This window comes from Crocodylus porosus, unplaced genomic scaffold (genome assembly GCF_001723895.1).
Source record: "Crocodylus porosus isolate Cpor-Errol unplaced genomic scaffold, CroPor_comp1, whole genome shotgun sequence".
NCBI lineage: Eukaryota > Metazoa > Chordata > Crocodylia > Crocodylidae > Crocodylus > Crocodylus porosus.
Window position 1 is genome coordinate 6,065,503 of NW_017728934.1, and position 16,145 is coordinate 6,081,647.

The window sequence follows — 16,145 nt, forward strand, 5'->3', positions numbered from 1 at the left end:
TAGCCTCTCTGTGCCTTCCCCATGGTAAATTTTATACATGCATCTGATCCAGGAAACCATAACCAGCTTTTCCAAACTCAGCTCTATTGTGACACCAGTGAGTAGTTGGATGGACTTTTCATATGCTCACTCATATCAATCCATCTTGCCCTCCCATATGCTTTGCAAGTGGTTTCAGTTCAGCTACAAGTGCCTCAGTGCAGGGACTCTCTTACTGCAAGTCTGAGCAATAGCAAATCCCAGGATGTCATCCTCCCACCGTACTCTGCCTTGGTGAGGCTCCATCTGGAGTACTGCATCCAATTCTGGGCTCCACAATTTTAAAAGGATGTGGAGAAGCTTGAGAGAGAGTCCAGAGGAGAGCCACAAGCATGATCAGAAGGCAGGAAAACAGGCCTTATGATGAGAGACTGAGAGCTACAGGACTCTTCAACTTGGAAAAGCACAGGCTCAGGGGGGACCTGGTGGCTGCCTGTAAGTATATAAGGGGTATACATCAGGGTCTGGGGGAAATACCTGTTCACCAGAGCGCCCCATGGGATGACAAGGTCAAATGGTCACAAACTCCTCCAAGACCATTTCACGCTGGACATAAGGAAGAACTTCTTTACTGTCCAAGCCCTCAAGGCCTGGAACAGACTGCCGCCAGAGGTGGTGCAAGCACCTACTCTGGACTCCTTTAAGAGTCAATTGGACGTTTATCTTGCTGGGATCCTGTGATCCCACCTGACTTACTGCCCCTGGGACAGGAGGCTGGACTTGATGATTTTCCGGAGGTCCCTTCCAGCCCTAATGTCTACGAAATATCTTGGTGAGAGAGGCCAGGAGCAGTCTCGGGTGGACCTACTGATTAAAAGGCAAACCACAGCCCAGCAAGAGGAAAAAAAAAAAAGGACACGGGTATTTAATCAGCAAACAAGATGTATAGCTTTATGTTCTTGTCCCCTCCGCATAGTCAGTGATTGGGACACTGTCCTTGTACAAGTCCCCACTCTAAGGCACATTCTTACAGCAGTTTAACAGCACAGCATATTACACCACAAACATGTCTGACCCAGGCACAGAGCATAATTACAGCTCACAGGAAGCCTCCATCTCAGAGAAATACTTAGACTTCTTTCAGCATGACACAGCCAGGGAGCAACATGGGTATTGGGGTAGAGTGGCAGGTGAATTCTTACTCCAATTTATGATAGTATTACAAAGTAAATTACTAAAACCCATTCTTAGCAGCAGCATCCCTGAAGGTTTTCCCTTGCATTTTCCCGGACCCTTCCCAACCCCCCGGCGGGTTTCCCGTTTGACCTTGGGTTCCCCCCAGGCCCCCAGGTATCAGGAACTAAATAAAGTGCCAACTCAGAGCCAGGATTATCCATCAGAGTGAGGAACACCATCTTCCACCTGTTTTCCCACATTTCTCTGTTGCACTTTTGCGCCTACGATTTGTTTTCTTTTAAAGGATTGATTAGTAAAGAGCGGGATGTCATTGCCAAATCGGAGTCAGGTCTGCATGATGTAAAACAAGCATACAGGCCAAAAGCATTTGTAAAAGGCTTAGAAAGGGTGGAATGAAAATGACTTGAGACCCCAGGACACAATCCTTTTTCTCCATGGAAGTTCTCAGCCTGTATCCCAGAACCGAACAACTCGTAGCACCTTCTCACAAGCTGACCCAGAATCCCTCCCAGCCTGATGGGCTATGGGGTTGCGTTAACCCCAGTACCCAATACCAATAGGAGAGGCCCAAGAAAGCAAGTCCTTTGCCTTAAAATGATCACTGGGGCAGAACAGACTAGTCACCGGGACAAAGGTGCTCCGATCAGAGAGAAAGCATGTCTGGACTACGTCATTTTAAAGGGTAGAATCATTTTGAAAGGCTCTCATGGGTCCTCAGAACCTCACATTTATTAAGTTGTTCCCACCCTGTCCTGCACTGGACTCTCTGCCATGCTGCTGCCTTTTGGCCCAAGGCTTGATTACTAGGGAACACTCAGGTAGTGGGAAGCTGCACGCACCTATCAGAACCCTCCTGTATCTTCCAGGCTCCTGGGGACATATCAGACTTACTTTTTGCACGTTCTCATTTGCAGGAAAATAATTCCCTTGGTGACAGGCAGAAGGCTGAGACTGTGCTTGAGACTGCAAGACACTACCAGGGGATCCTGTACAAATCAGAGAGTGTGAAAGTGACATTCTTGGCATTCCAGAGACCCTGTGAGACTCTGAACTAGAAGGGAACAGACTTCACTCACTCTGTGCTGAGACACAAGGTTCAAAAGCAACATGTGCAAAAATCCCACTCAATGTGCAAGGCAGAAGCCTCATGTAATGCCTAAAACACTTTAAGATTTAAGAATTTGCATAAATTAATATTAGTCTGAACCCCTGCTATCCACACATAAATTAAGATATGACACAAGTCAGCACCTACAGTGCAGGGTCCCCAGTTGTAAAAAACTGGATGCCCTTAAGAACTGGAAAGACGAGAACTTTTCTGTACCTCTGGACAAGCCAGGCAGCTTCACAAAAAAAGACATACTGCTTGCTGCCACCACATTGGGCTTTTCTCATGTTCCACCAAACCTGAAAACCTTTGGTATCAAGCATTCAGGAAAAGAGAAAAGGGAGACGTGTCAATGGTACAGACAGGAAGTCTGTTCAATGAGTCACCGGTGCTGAAAGTCCTGGCATACACTGGGGAGCTGCTTAAAAAAAAAAGTCAATAGGCCGTCTAGAAAAGCAGCACCTGACAACCACAAGCTGTCAGCCCACACCAGGGGGAGTGCAATCCCCTTGCTCTTACAGTGCAAAAATGACAAAGATCCAGTCAGGCCCTGTTTTGCAATATGATCCATGAGAACAGATCCACGCTATGCCTGGATGCGAGCGCAAGACCATGAGTGAAGTGCACTCTATACCCATGAGAATGAGCAACTGAGGGCCTGAATTTGTAACGGCAGCAACTGAGGTCACCCCTAACATCTACATCTAAACAGGGAGCGGGCGCAGCAGCTCCTTGGACCCCACCCCTGCCAGGTAAGCAAAGGAGAGGAACCTTCACCAGGGCTGCTTGGAGGCTCGATGCTGCTGCTGCTGCTTTTGGGCGTATGATGAAGTTTGGTCTCAAAAGAGGATCTGAGGGGCTCTAGTTGTGCCGCAGCTTCCCGAGAGCAGCCAGCACGCACAGCGGGGCAGTGTGTGGGGCGCTGCCACCCCGCCCGCAGAGGGCTCTGGTCTCTTGCAGGAAGCAGGGGGAGCTCCCGGCTGGGTCTGGTGGGCGCAGGGAGGCTGCCCCAGGCCCAGTCCTCAGTTCCGCATGAGCAGGCCCAGGATGAGCAGGAGGAGCAGGAGGCCTGACACCTCCATGGCGCTGCCGTATTTGCCCTTGGTTGCCTCCTGCTCGCGCTGCTTGCGCAGCTCCTCCCGCCGGCCGCGCAAGAACTGCTCACGCTGCAGCTGCTCGCCGTAGTGCGCACGGTAGAAGGCGTCAAAGTCGAAGATGGGCTGGGGCGGGCGACCGGTGGCCCGGACGGTGCGACTACGGGGCGAAGCGGGTGGGGGGGCGCGCGGCGGCGATTCGTCGCGGCCCGAGGGGCGGCCGGCCGTACGGAGGTCCTGGCTGCTCAGGATGCCACGGTCGTACTTGCGGCGCAGCGCCACACTGCCCAGCACCAAGTAGGCCTCGCTGATCGCGGCGAAGCGCGCGGCCGCCTCCTCGCTGCCCGCGTTGCGGTCCGGATGGAAGCGGAATGACTGCGCGTAGTAGGCGGCCTTGATCTGCGCCTGCGACGCCGTGGCCGGCACGCCCAGCAGCTCGTACAGGCCCGCTCGGTGGGAGCGCGACGGTGGCGGCGCGGGGCCGTTCTGCGAATACAGCCGAGCGACGCAGCGGACCGCGGGTAGACCGCGGCTAAGCAGCCAGCGAGCGGCCATTCCGGCGTCCGCTCCTTCACCTCAGCCAGGGCACCGCCATCTTGCCGCGGCCGGCCAATGGGAGCGCGGGGCGGGGCCAGCCCGGCTGCGGCGCGGGGAGATGACGTCATAGAGGCAGCATGGCGGGCAGCGGCCGGAGGCCCGAGCATCGCGGTCCCCCCGAGCTGGTGCGGGGCCGGGGCCGGGGCCGGGAGGGCGGCAGTGGGACCGGGACTGGGGCCGTGGGCTGGGGCAGGGTAGTGGGAGAGGCCCCGGTCTTCGCTTACTCCGCGCCGTCTCTCCCTGCAGTTCTACGACGCGGCCGAGGCGCGCAAGTACACGCAGAAGTAAGGGCTCGTCCCGCCGGCCCCGCTCCCGGCTCCTCGCTCGTGCTCTCCCGGCTCCGGCTGGGCCCGACCCAGGCAGCCTGTGCCTTGCGCCCCCGCGCTCCGGGCGTGCCCGGGCCCTGCTGGGGGGGCGCTGCCGGGCCTCGCCGTGCCTCCCCCTTGTGCACTGCTGGGCGGCGGAGGCCCGCCCTAGACATGCACGTAGAAACTGCACTTGCATGTTAAGTTGTCTGTGAAAGGGCCCAGGAAAGCCGGGTGAAGCTGGGTCATTGCATGTAATAAGTTGCAGGTGCTTTTTGTGGCACAAGCTGTGGACTTCAGCTGCTGGAGTGTAACATTGAGTTCCTGTAGCCTGCAGTATTTGGTTTAAGATCTGCCTTTCTTATCTACTGCTGCCTGAAAACAGGTAGACCCAGCAGAGTTAAGTCCTGGACTCTGGTCTTGAGCCAGGTCTGCGCTGCAGATCTGTGGTGCGTGGGGTGTAGAGAGGTGTGCTGATAGAGCCATGCCAGCAGATGTGCCTGGTGCAGATTCAAGATATACTGGCAAAGCTGGGTTTTTGCCACTAAAGCTTGCCCTGCTGGAGGAGGGGATGGGGGGCGGTAGTTTTACTGCCGATCTGGCTGGTTTAGTATATAAAGAAACTTTGTTATAGATTTAGCACCAGGAACTGTGTGGAGAACTTTATTGGTCAGGGGCAGTCTGGTTAAGAAAGGCTGTATTCCACTAGGATTACTAACGAAGCAGATAGTAAATTTGTGCTTGTGCTTTAATCTGTGCTGGAAATCAGGGACCCACAAGAGAGTGCAGAGACCCTCACCACAGAGCAGGTTTCCAGCTAAGGATCTGTGCTTACAAATGCATCGTAGTCCATATGAATAACCAAGGTGTGAGCCAGTAGCTAGCATAGGCCACTTAGATCTCACCTACATCATTGCCTTTGTATGAAGAAGGAAGAGTCATTGATTTGTGATGCTTTCTCCCTCAGCTCTCGAATGATTGAGATCCAGACACAGATGTCACAGCGGGCAGTGGAGCTGCTGGGTTTGCCAGAAGATCAGCCATGTTTCCTGTTGGATGTTGGGTAACACGAGTCATGAGTTGGAAGGATGCTGCTTCCTTCTTGCTTTCTTCCCTTTGGTTTTTGGGTTGCTGTTATAGGAAGACAGGACTCTGAGCTGCCAGAACTCTTGTTTTTTGTATTAGGAAAAATGCTGGCATTTTACGTAGGGTTTTGTCTGGTAGCATGGTGATGAACAAGGCTCAGGCATCTCATCAACTTGTGCCCAAGGGCTTAATTTCGATTAATGTTGAGAGGTACATCTTGATTAGGTTAACATGACATCTTGGGTTATATGTAAAGGAGTTGGCGGTTTATTTCTACTGCTTTTGTAACCCTTACTCTTTCCTTTTAGCTGTGGTTCTGGTTTGAGTGGAGATTACATCTCTGAGGAGGGGCACTACTGGGTTGGCATGGACATCAGTTCTGCCATGCTGGGTAAGCAGATCCAGTTCCGCTCTATATCCAAGGGCTTGGACCTTTATGCTTTGACTAGGAGAGTACTGACCATGCAGGAGACAGATGTTTCAGATCTTATGATGTGATCTGACAGCACACGACAAGCTTCCTAATTATTTCAAGTTCTGTGCAGATGTGGCTGTGGAGAGAGAGGTGGAAGGGGACCTTCTTCTTGCGGACGTGGGACATGGTATTCCTTTCAGGCCGGGCACGTTTGATGGCTGCATCAGGTAAGGCTGTACATTTTTTCATTATCTTCCTGTGGTTCCCAGAAACTCTACCGAACAGGGACAGACTTCTCTGTGCCTCCTTGTTAACTACTGTGCTTGCCACAGTGCAGGTTGATTCCAGGTTGAGATTTCGACAGCTTTTGAATTGTAGTAGCTCACTTCAATTTGGGGACAGCTATTGGAAAGTTACCTTCATGCACTTTGTGTCTCTTATAGTGGTAGCCTGGGAGAACTGAGAAACCAGTACTCAGAAAGCTGAGGATGGACCCAGGAGGGGTTGGGCTGCTGATAACCAAGGCAAACAGGTGGAGCTGAAATACCCAGAGCTGAGCCCAGCATTAGTTGCTTGTGGGTGTTGGGGGAAGAGAGCTGCATATCTTATAGTTGGAAAGCTGGAGCTACAAGGCTTGGTCATAGTGCTGCCCTTGAGCCCCACAGCACAGGTCCCTTGAAGGCTGGGGAAAGGTTTGCTTACAGAAGTGAGGTGTGGGGGGCACGGTTTACCACCTCAGAGCTGCTGTTGCATTCAGGGTCACTTGCTTAGAGTGGTGGGGGAGTAACTGCATTAACTGCACATGTGAATTGGGGCTACACTTGGGTTAATGGAGAAGCTGACCCTTAAGGGACATAGTACCTCCTCACTGTATTTGACCTGATATCATGGTTGTAGGAAGCTCTTTTGGATGGTCTAAGGCAGTGGTTCTTAACCTTTCTAGTGTCAGGACACACCTCCCAACTTTTGAATTTGGTGGTGTCCCTGGTTGAGAACCATTGTTGTGCTATCTCAGTTTACCTAAGTCAGGGGTTGTCAACTGGGGGTATGCGTACCCCTGGGGGTACTTGAGCTGGCCCTAAGGGGTACACATGGGCGGAGACAGAGTGCTACCACGCTTCATCCCGTGCTGCCATGCAGGTGCTGCCCGCCCAGCTGGATGTGGTGGGGCAGGGGAAGCTTGCATGCAGCAGCTGCTGCTACTCCGCATCCGGCCGTTTGGCCCTCTTCTCACTTACCCCCTGGTTGGGGGTACACTGCTCCATGTCTGGCCAGGGGATACAATGATTCAAAAAGGTTGAAAACCCTTGACCTAAGTGGTTCTCAACTGGGTGCCACTGGCAGGTAAAAACTTCCCCACCTGCCTGGTGCACAGCCACACCAGGAAGGACTGAGGCATAAGCAGTCTCTTCTGCCTGCTTAAGGCTTCGCAGAAATCCGAGGAGCGTGTGCATGCAGAGCCCTTTCCAGTCTGGCTGTGTACCAGGCACGTGAGGTGCTTCTACCTGGTGGCTGCTGTGCAGTGGCAGCACCTGCACCATGGCACCCCTCAAGTGGTCTCACAGTACCCTGGTTGAGAGCCATTAATCTAAGGTGCTAGCATGCTGTCCATGGTGGGAGGTGTTTGCAGCTGCAGGAACTAGAAGCTTGTTCTGTAGTAAAGGAAGCCTGTATTCTGTAGGGACGAATACTGCTGTTGAGCAGTTCAGATGTGTGGCCCCACAGGCTTTGTGTCACTGTTTCTTTAGAATGGGTTTATCCAATGCTGCCTAGGAAGGCCGGTGGGAACAATGTGCTGATTGAACAGCTGATGTGAGTGCCTTTGGCCCAGTGATACATCAAGCACCAGCTCTGCCAGTGGAATGTCCGGGGGTGGGTCAAGTCTGGGGGGATGGTTGGTGACAGAAGACTTGGGCAAAGCGAAGGGGATGGAAAGGTTTTGCTGAAGGAGAGTAGCCTGAGGAGCCCCCATGAGAGGTTGGGGGCTCTCTGTCCTTTTGCTCACACGTTCTCTTTCAGTATTTCTGCAGTGCAGTGGCTCTGTAATGCTGATAAAAAGACACACAGTCCTCCCAAACGCCTGTATCGATTCTTCTCAACCCTCTATTCTGCCTTGGTGAGTGTGGCCCCTTCTCAGCCAGCCCTTCCTCCTCACAGTACATCTAGTGAGAGGATCTCCTTTCAGGCTGATCTGTCCCTCTAGCATGGTCCCCCAGCCGACTCGGACACTGCTACCTACTCCAGCTATGCTATGGTGTTGGGCGAGGGGTTCATAATCTCCTTTACTCTCTGCAGGCCCGGGGATCACGTGCTGTCCTGCAGCTCTACCCTGAGAACTCTGAACAGGTATGTCGCTTTTTCCCCTGCTGGGAAAGGGGACAATGGGTGGTGCAGGGTGGAAAAGCACTGCCTAGAGCTTGACTGCAGTTTCCAGACTTTTTTGAGTGCTGCTTTGAGTGCACGTGGTCTTGGTCACTGCTATATTGGTGGAAGCCTCATGACACTCTTGAAGTGGGGACATCCCAATATGGTGGTTATACTCTGGTCCTTTCTGGAATCATGCTGGAGCTCATGGAGTGCACCATTAACCCGTTGCTCTACAGACTGTCTGAGGAGTTGAATCTTAGAACAAGCGAAGGGTATGGCAGGATGTGGATTAAGCATTTGATTTGCCAGATTTCCTATGGTCTGGTCAAATTGGAAAGCCAGAGTCTTCGAGCTGTGGTTGAGCCACTGGGTTTTTGGGCAGAGATAATACTAGGCAGACTGCTTCCTTACAACTGGGAGTTTGGATGTGGAATTTGCTTTGATAATGGGATTTAGTGCAGAACTGATGAACATAATCTGTGTAAGACTCAGCCAGCAGTTCTGTCTCACATTGTTGGGTGGATGGCTGGTTGGCTAACTGGTGACAGCATGTGTTCTTTGCAGCTGGAGCTCATCACTGCTCAGGCCATGAAGGCAGGTTTCACAGGAGGGATGGTGGTGGATTATCCTAACAGTGCCAAAGCTAAGAAGTGAGTTTTGTGTCCTTGTGGGCTGGGGCATGGTGTGGTTATTCCTGCTGAGGGCTAATTTACCAGACTCCTGCAAACACAGTGGCATGTCTCCCTCGTGGATATCTTGCTCTAGGGCAAAGGTTACTACCTCATAATGTGGAGCAAACCTGTAAGGGACTCGTCCTTTCTGAATGCACTCTGTCCCATATTCAGCTTCTTGTAATTACGAGGTGGCTGGAAGCCAGCTACACCTGCATTCCCAATCCCAGAAAGAAACTGCATGCTCCCATTTCTTATCTCTCTGGTCTCTCTTTCAGGTTCTTTCTCTGCCTCTTTGTTGGTGCATCTGGTGTGTTACCAAAGGTAATGAGGCCCAGCTTGGGGTGTCCGCATACTGGGAGGCAGTGGGGTATGGGAAGTTGCTGCTTCTTAGTGAGTGATCCTCTTTGGTGCACAGGAAGTAGAGCTTTCTGTAGCAGTCTGTGATTCAGGGTAAAGACCTGCAGTTCAAAATAACTAGTCTGGAGTGGGTAGGGGGTCAACCCTACATTGCTCTGCACTGCTGTAGCAAGTTTACAGTTCTGTGTGGGAGAATCTGCCTGCAGTACAGACATGCCATCTGTCCAAAGCCATGGGCAGCAGGACCTCATGTCCCTAGGGCTCCCTGGTGTTTGCATGGTACTGTCTGCCTTCAGATAGAGCTGAGTTCTATGGTCCAGCCTTGGCCCTGCTTATTTCAAGCATGGAGGGGCTGCTGGGCCTGAGCTCATTTCTTCCCTGAGAGCTTGGGATCTGTGAGGAAAAGGACATGCTGTCCTACCTAATGTTAGCTCATCCTGTCCCAGCTTTCCATGCAGCCAGCTTGGTGCTGTTTTGCTTTTACCTGAAGTGCTGGTAGCTAGATCAGTTTGTTTCTTTCCCACAGAACAGTCTTTCCCCTAGATTTGCTGGCATCTTGCTCCTGGAGTGACCCTGCCCCTCCATCCATGTGGTGGTAGCTCCTGAGCTCTGCTTGATGACATTAAGGCCCCATTTTCTCTGCTTTCAGGGTCTTGGTGCCGAGTGTACTGATGGAGAGGAATCCCGGCAGGCCAAGTTTACCAATGAAAGGTATTGTGTTGGGGGTGCAGCTGCAGGGCGAGCTCCATGATAGGCATCTGACAGGAACCCAGCATGTTTGTGGGGCTTCAGGAAAACGAGTGTTGTGTCCTCCTTCCCCCCCACCTACCCTCCTCCCACCTCCATGGAACCCTAAATTCCCTTCCCTACTCAGCTGTTTCTCTTAGTTTCGTAGTTGGTAGGGTTGGAAGGGACCTGAGCAGATCATCAAGTCCAACCCCCTACCATGGGTAGAAAAGAGTACTGGGGTCAAACGACCCCGGCAAGGTGATTGTCTAGCCTCCTTCTGAAGACCCCCAGGGTAGGAGTGAGAACCACATCCCTTGGAAGTTGGTTCCAGATCCCAGCCGCCCTTACTGTGAAGTAGTGCTTCCTGATGTCCAGCCTGAACCTACTCTGTCAACTTAGGCTGTTATTCCTAGTTACTCCTAGCAGTGCTCGAGGGAATAGGGTCTCTCCCGTTCTGTGCTGGTTCCCCATGGTAAGTTTGTAGGCAGCCACCAGATCCCCTCTCAGCCTTCTCTTGTGGAGGCGGAACAGATTCAGGTCCCATAGCTTCTCTTCATAGGGCCTGCCCTGCTGCCCCCTGATCATGTGAGTGGCCCTCCTTTGGACCCTCTCAATGCTGTCCACATCCCTCCTGAAGTGTGGTGCCCAGAAATGGATGCAGTACTCCAACTGTGGCCTGACTAATGTCACACAGAGTTGGAGGATCACCTCCTTGGACCTGCTCGTGGGTGCATGACAATGTGTGGTTAGTCTTCTTCGCCGCGTCCTCACATTGGCAGCCTGTGTTCATCTTGGGATCAGTAATGACTCCAAGATTCTTTTCTGCCTCTGTGTATCTTGATGCTTTGATCCCTGTCTGGCGCTTCATATGGCTCGGGGCTGGTGTGCTGCGGTACCATTAGCAGTGTCTCTTCCTGACCCTGTGTTGCAGGGCACTGTTTCCCTTGCAGCCAGCAGGAGAGACTGAAAGCAACAGCCAGAGGATAATCGTCATGGCTGCCAGGAGCTGCTGGCTGTCATGTTTTCCTGCCTCTTACAGAATTGTACACTTAACATTTACCAACCTGAGGCCTCTTCATTGTTTTAGATGGCTCATCCAGAGGGCAGCATTAGTAACTTGTTGGGAAGCCAGGGGCTCTGTCTGACTTAATAAGCCCACCTCCTCACAATGCCAATGGCCAGTGACTGTCCACGCTGCTAGGTAGCACCTTGTTTGCATACCCAGCCCCTGTCCCTTCCTCTACCAGTGTTGCTAGAGTTAGTGAGTTACCTAGACTCTGAGAGCTGGTCAGGAGCTTTGTCTGTATATCCTTTGTACTGCATTGACTGTTTTTGCCCGGTCAAGCTACTGCTTACAAGCTTGGACTCCTAACTTTTCCTCAAGCCCTCACTTTGGGGTGAGGGGGAAGATCATGGGCTGAGAGGGACTCTCAATCCATCCAGAGCTGGTTGCAGCAAGCTAGAAGCAGAACCTGAGACTTGAGGTAAATGAGTGATCAGTTCCATCCACACCCCTCACCTGGCCTCAGTCAGTCTTCTCTCTTGGTTCTCTTGTAGAACAAGGTTCAAAAATGCCAAGGGGAAGTCTGCAAAGAAGTCTCGGGACTGGATTTTGGAGAAGAAGGAACGCAGGCGGCGGCAGGGAAAGTAAGTGCCTCCACTTCCCATGTCAGGTCCTACAGAGCAGAGTGGGGCGTTCTTTCAGCTGCAGGCAAGGCACCTGGGATCTCTGTGGAGGCAGCCACCAGCAGCACTGAGGTTGGGACAGGCAGCAGGGTTATTAGCATTGTGCTTCACCTATTCCTGCCAAGATCCCCTTTACTTCAGCAGTTTGCCAGCTCTGTGCTTTTTCTGACTCTTCTGCGTTAAGCTGAGTCCCCTCCTGGCTGTCAGTACAGGTCTGCAGGTGGCCCACTGGCTCTTTTGCTTGCAGTACATTTGTGTCCCTTCAGCTGAGCCCTGTCTGTTTCTTTCTCCACAGGGAAGTGCGGGGTGATACAAAATATACCGGCCGAAAGCGACGCCCTCACTTCTGATGCCTTTGGATTTCCTTCCAGTCCCAGTTCTGTGGCAGGCTTTGCATTGACATTGGCACAACCCCTGTGGACCTACCCCTGCACCAGCAACCTAAGCAACCTGCTGGCACATGTAGCCTAAGCCTGAAAGCTGCACGGCCTGAGGGTGTCCATCTGTGACTTCTGCAGGAGGGGCTTGTCCCACTTGAGTGCTTCCAGAATCTTAGCCAACACTGCAGCCAAGTTGGGGTGCAATGTATGGAGACTGATCCAGCCTTTTGCAGACTTCCTGGAGTGTGTGCCCTGTTTCCAGCCCACAGGGGCAGGTTGGTAGAGCTGCTGTACAGCCACGGGCAACCTGTTCCTGAACTTGGGAGTGCAATGTATCCTGGGTTACCTTGTTTCTGGGAGCCTTCTTTTGGGGTTCCAGTCCAGTCATCAAATAGAAGCTCTTTGAGTGTGAGGGTTGCAGAACTGTCCTCTTTGCCAGGCATGCGTGTGTCGATCAGGAGCTGTTCTGTGCTGAAGCGGGTCAAGTGGAAATGAACAGCCCCCTGGTACTTCTCCCTTTCTGAAAGGATATTGAAGGCATCCTAGTACTGTGACCCAACCTACCGTTACCTGCACTGGGCTCGCACATGGTTATGCAAAGTCATCTGCAGTTGCAGTCAAGGACCTCACACGATGAATGTGGGCAAGTATCCCCACAAGTAGAGTGGAGTTAAGGAATTCATCAGAGCTTTCCTGGATCACTATCTGAAACATAGAGGAGAGCAGCTGCTGCTATATGCTGCTACCCTTCCTGGGCCAGCTCTGACCTGCGTAGTTACCCTTCCCCTGTGGCGCAATAGAGCGAGGAGCTGGGGCCCTGCTGTGTGGTTACAAATGTTTATTCTACATAAAAATTCCACAAAATGGGAAGCTATTTTGCATCTGAAGCAGTGGGGAAAGGAGGCTTAGCAGGGGATGAATAGGGACTAGATGGAGAAAAGAGGCAACACAGCATCATCCAGTCCATGGAGACTGAGCAAGCCAAGTTCAAGATCCACATGGAAAACAAGGACACTCAGCTCACGGTACAGCAGTGGTACAACTCCAAGGGGGTCGCTGAACGCTTTCAAGTGCACTGAATTTAAAGAACAAAACACTCCCCTGCTAAGAGTGTAAGCTGCATGTGCCTGACATAGCTCATGGAATACTGCGCAAGACAACCCCCACACTGGGAGGCCATGTGGCACTTGGAACAGATAATTCTTTAAAAAAGACACCTTGAGATTTGATTTTCCTAAAGAAAAAGTGGAACATCTTCCCAAGCACAAGCACACCATTGTGAATCCAGTCTCCACATGCAACATGGGTGGGCAGGGGGGAACAGGATAGGGCTTACCCACGTGCAGGGGTTACAGTACTGGTCCCAGATGCTTCCCTCCCCTGCTTACAGCCATGGGGGTGGGGGGGGTGGCAGTGTGGTATATGGCTCCTGCTAGGGTCAATACCTCAGCCCAATTTGCTGCTTGTGATCAGGCCCTAATAGAGCCTGAAGTAAGAGTACAGGCAGTCCCAGCTTTGCAGAATCCTACTCCAGGGCTGGGTACCCACAGCCTGTTTTGTTGTTTTCTTGTGTGTCTCCTTGCTAAACTGACATTAGTAGGTGCCTCTCTTCCAACAATGCTGCTTCAGGACTTGCCCCCAGAGCACAGCTGCTTCTGCCTGAGCAGACCAGCAGTGTCTGTGTTGTGCTCTTGCCTCACTCACTCTTGACTGCATGGCAGCCCTGCTGCACTAGGCAATAATGGTGCTGCAGAGGTGCATGAAGAAATGTCTAATCAGTCTTTAAAAGCAGTGAGCATCTTGACATAGGCCTTTCCTGAGGATTGATGGAGCTAGTTTTCTTCTCCCCCAAGACCTGCCTTGCTGACAATGTGTTATTGCTTAACAAAGGGTGAAGCCTTTCTTTGAAGATCTTACTGGCTGGTTTTTGCATAAGGCAGAGGAAAGCTCAGGGTATTGAGCCTCTTTGTAAAGGGGCAGACTAAGAGGGTTGGCATCTGGAATCCAACCACTTTCCCAAGACCTCACAGACAGTGGAGCTGCTGTCTCTGTTCTCACTACCTTAGCTGCATGTGGCTGTGGATAAGCCCTGGCCTCAATTAGTTGGTAAAAGGCTAAACCCTCCATGCTCCCTACTGCCCATGGCACTGTATCCCCCTCTTTTTGGGGTACGTAAGTGCCCAAAAGGCCTTGTTCCCTTTGTGGCTTTAAGCCCCTAAGCTTAACACTGAGCTATGCTGGCAGGGTTTTATTCCTGCCACCCCCCTGGTGCCTGTTCCTTGGCCACTAGCAGAAAACACCCTCTGCAGATGCTTCTACTGGATGGCTGGCACCAAGCTGACTTGAATTTTGCTGGACCTTTATTAATGGTGTTGGGAAGAGCCTGTTTTGGCTCTGAGCCCTGTGCAGAGGAGCAGAAGATCTGACTTCCCAAAGCTCTTTGGCTCAGATCTCACACGGAGCCTTGATTCCCCCTACAGGCTTTAAAGGGAGGCTGTAGCAGGGGCACATTACAGTCCAACCCATGACAAGCTGTGGACCCTGTGGGAGCTGCCTACTTCTCTGGGGGTCTCAGCTCAGCTTTCTGCTTTGTGTTGGAAGGTGCCAGCAAGCATGTTGCTGGGGAGCTAAAGGACAAGCTCCTTGCAGCACTGACAACCATCACAAACGGATTGGATGGGGCGGGACCAGAGACAGTAATTCATACCTTGCTGTGGCAGCCACTTGCAGGGCAGCCCCCTGGGACTGCTACAGGAATAGCAGCCAAGTAGGTTCAGTTGGGGGTCCCTGAGCACTGCAAACATGCTTTCACATACAGCTGTCTCCTCCCAGGCCCCAGCCAGTTGCTTGCATGGGTAGTTTCTCCATAGACAGTATGTACTTGTTTGCCTTCTGTAAGCAAATGACAGTGGCTCCTCTTGCCTTTGTACCACCTCAGGGCCAGGATGCAGGTGCAAGCTTAGCTGTGGGGTCTCACTTGGACCTAGCAGGGGCACTAATAAGTAACTTGCTTAGGAGCAGAAGCTGACTTAAGATGCCCTTGGCAGAGACTGAGGTGATGGGAAGTCTTGATGCTGGTTGCTGCCCCTTGCTGGGATGGCCTGATTCCCTGGTGCTAAGGCAGGCTGCATGCCCTCCCAACCCCCCATCCCCCTGCCTCCCCCAAGACCATATTGGTACATACAACACTGCAGGGTCTGTTCCAGGCATGGCCCAGTCTGGAATCTGCCTTTCACATGAACAGTAGTGGGGTGAGGACCCTCTGCTGCCATGAAGAGCAGACTTGTCAACGTTGGCTCAGTTTACTGGTCCCATCAGAAAACAGGAGTAACGTGTGCTGGGGGTGGTGGGATGCTGTTGGATAGTGAGATATAGTGCTTCTCTTACATCCTGGGAAGTGCCTTTAGTGCTGGGGAGGCTGGGGACAGACCCACTTGTCAAATGGTTCCTCCCCATGCAGTCCTTAGGGAGCTGGAAGAAAATGAAGTTGCAGGACTGAATTGCACTTGTCTATTGCTAGATGGAAGAATCTAGTGATGGGTGCATTTCGGTTGGGCAGCTCTGTGGGTCATTGGGGCAGCTCTTCCAGGCAACCCAGGCCTTTCTCAAGCTGGATGCACACTGCACGGCTGTGGGCAGGGCGGTGGCTCTAGGTGTGGCGACGCAGCAGAGAGGTGACTAGAGAAGGAGCAGTTGCTGCTAGGCATTATTAAGGTTCTGCTACCCAGAATGAGGAGCTGGGAAATCCCTTCAGATAAAGGCTGGGCTGCATTAGTAGGAGTGGTGCCTGCAGACCAAGGAAAGTGATTCTTCTCTATTGAGCACTGGTGAGCCCATATGAGGAGTACTGTGTCCAGTTTTGGGCCTCCCACTGCAGAAAGGATGTGGACAGATTGGACAGAGTCCAACAGAGGGCAATGAAAATGGTTAGGGGCTTGGGGCACATGACTTACGAGGAGAGGCTGAGGGAACTGGGCTTATTTAGTCTGGAGAAGAAGACTGAGGGCATTTAATAACATCCTTCAACTCCCGGAAGGGTGGTTTCAAAGAGGATGAAGCTGGACTGTTCCCAGTGGTGGCAGATGACGGAAAAAGAAGCAATGGTCTCAAGTTGTAGCAAGGGAAGTTTAAGTTAGATACTAAGAAAAATGTTCTCACTAGGAGGGTAGTA

At 52.1% G+C, this 16,145-nt stretch overlaps 2 protein-coding genes across 2 annotated transcripts; one reads left to right on the forward strand and one right to left on the reverse strand.

Annotated features, from left to right (window-relative positions):
- Positions 1–1,814: 1,814 nt before the first annotated feature.
- DNAJC30 (DnaJ heat shock protein family (Hsp40) member C30) lies at positions 1,815–3,989 on the reverse strand. Its single transcript, XM_019546403.1, has one exon. The coding sequence runs from the start codon at positions 3,931–3,933 to the stop codon at positions 3,307–3,309; it is 627 nt and encodes a 208-aa protein (XP_019401948.1). The 5' UTR covers positions 3,934–3,989; the 3' UTR covers positions 1,815–3,306.
- A 40-nt stretch (positions 3,990–4,029) lies between these two features.
- On the forward strand, positions 4,030–12,386 carry WBSCR22 (Williams-Beuren syndrome chromosome region 22). The gene is made up of 12 exons (XM_019546402.1): positions 4,030–4,100; positions 4,222–4,259; positions 5,248–5,343; positions 5,675–5,757; positions 5,912–6,008; positions 7,801–7,897; positions 8,077–8,127; positions 8,713–8,798; positions 9,098–9,143; positions 9,829–9,890; positions 11,466–11,555; positions 11,890–12,386. Exons 1-12 carry the CDS (start codon positions 4,053–4,055, stop codon positions 11,942–11,944), a joined length of 849 nt encoding a protein of 282 aa, XP_019401947.1. The 5' UTR covers positions 4,030–4,052; the 3' UTR covers positions 11,945–12,386.
- Positions 12,387–16,145: the final 3,759 nt, after the last annotated feature.

Excerpts from the sequence above, each read along its gene's own strand:
- WBSCR22 (XM_019546402.1), top strand. The coding sequence starts at position 4,053 with ATGGCGGGCAGCGGCCGGAGGCCCGAGCATCGCGGTCCCCCCGAGCTG. Across the intron at positions 6,009-7,800 it reads ACGTTTGATGGCTGCATCAG|TATTTCTGCAGTGCAGTGGC; the intron begins GTAAGGCTGTAC and ends GTTCTCTTTCAG. Across the intron at positions 9,144-9,828 it reads CATCTGGTGTGTTACCAAAG|GGTCTTGGTGCCGAGTGTAC; the intron begins GTAATGAGGCCC and ends CTCTGCTTTCAG.
- DNAJC30 (XM_019546403.1), bottom strand. The coding sequence starts at position 3,933 with ATGGCCGCTCGCTGGCTGCTTAGCCGCGGTCTACCCGCGGTCCGCTGC.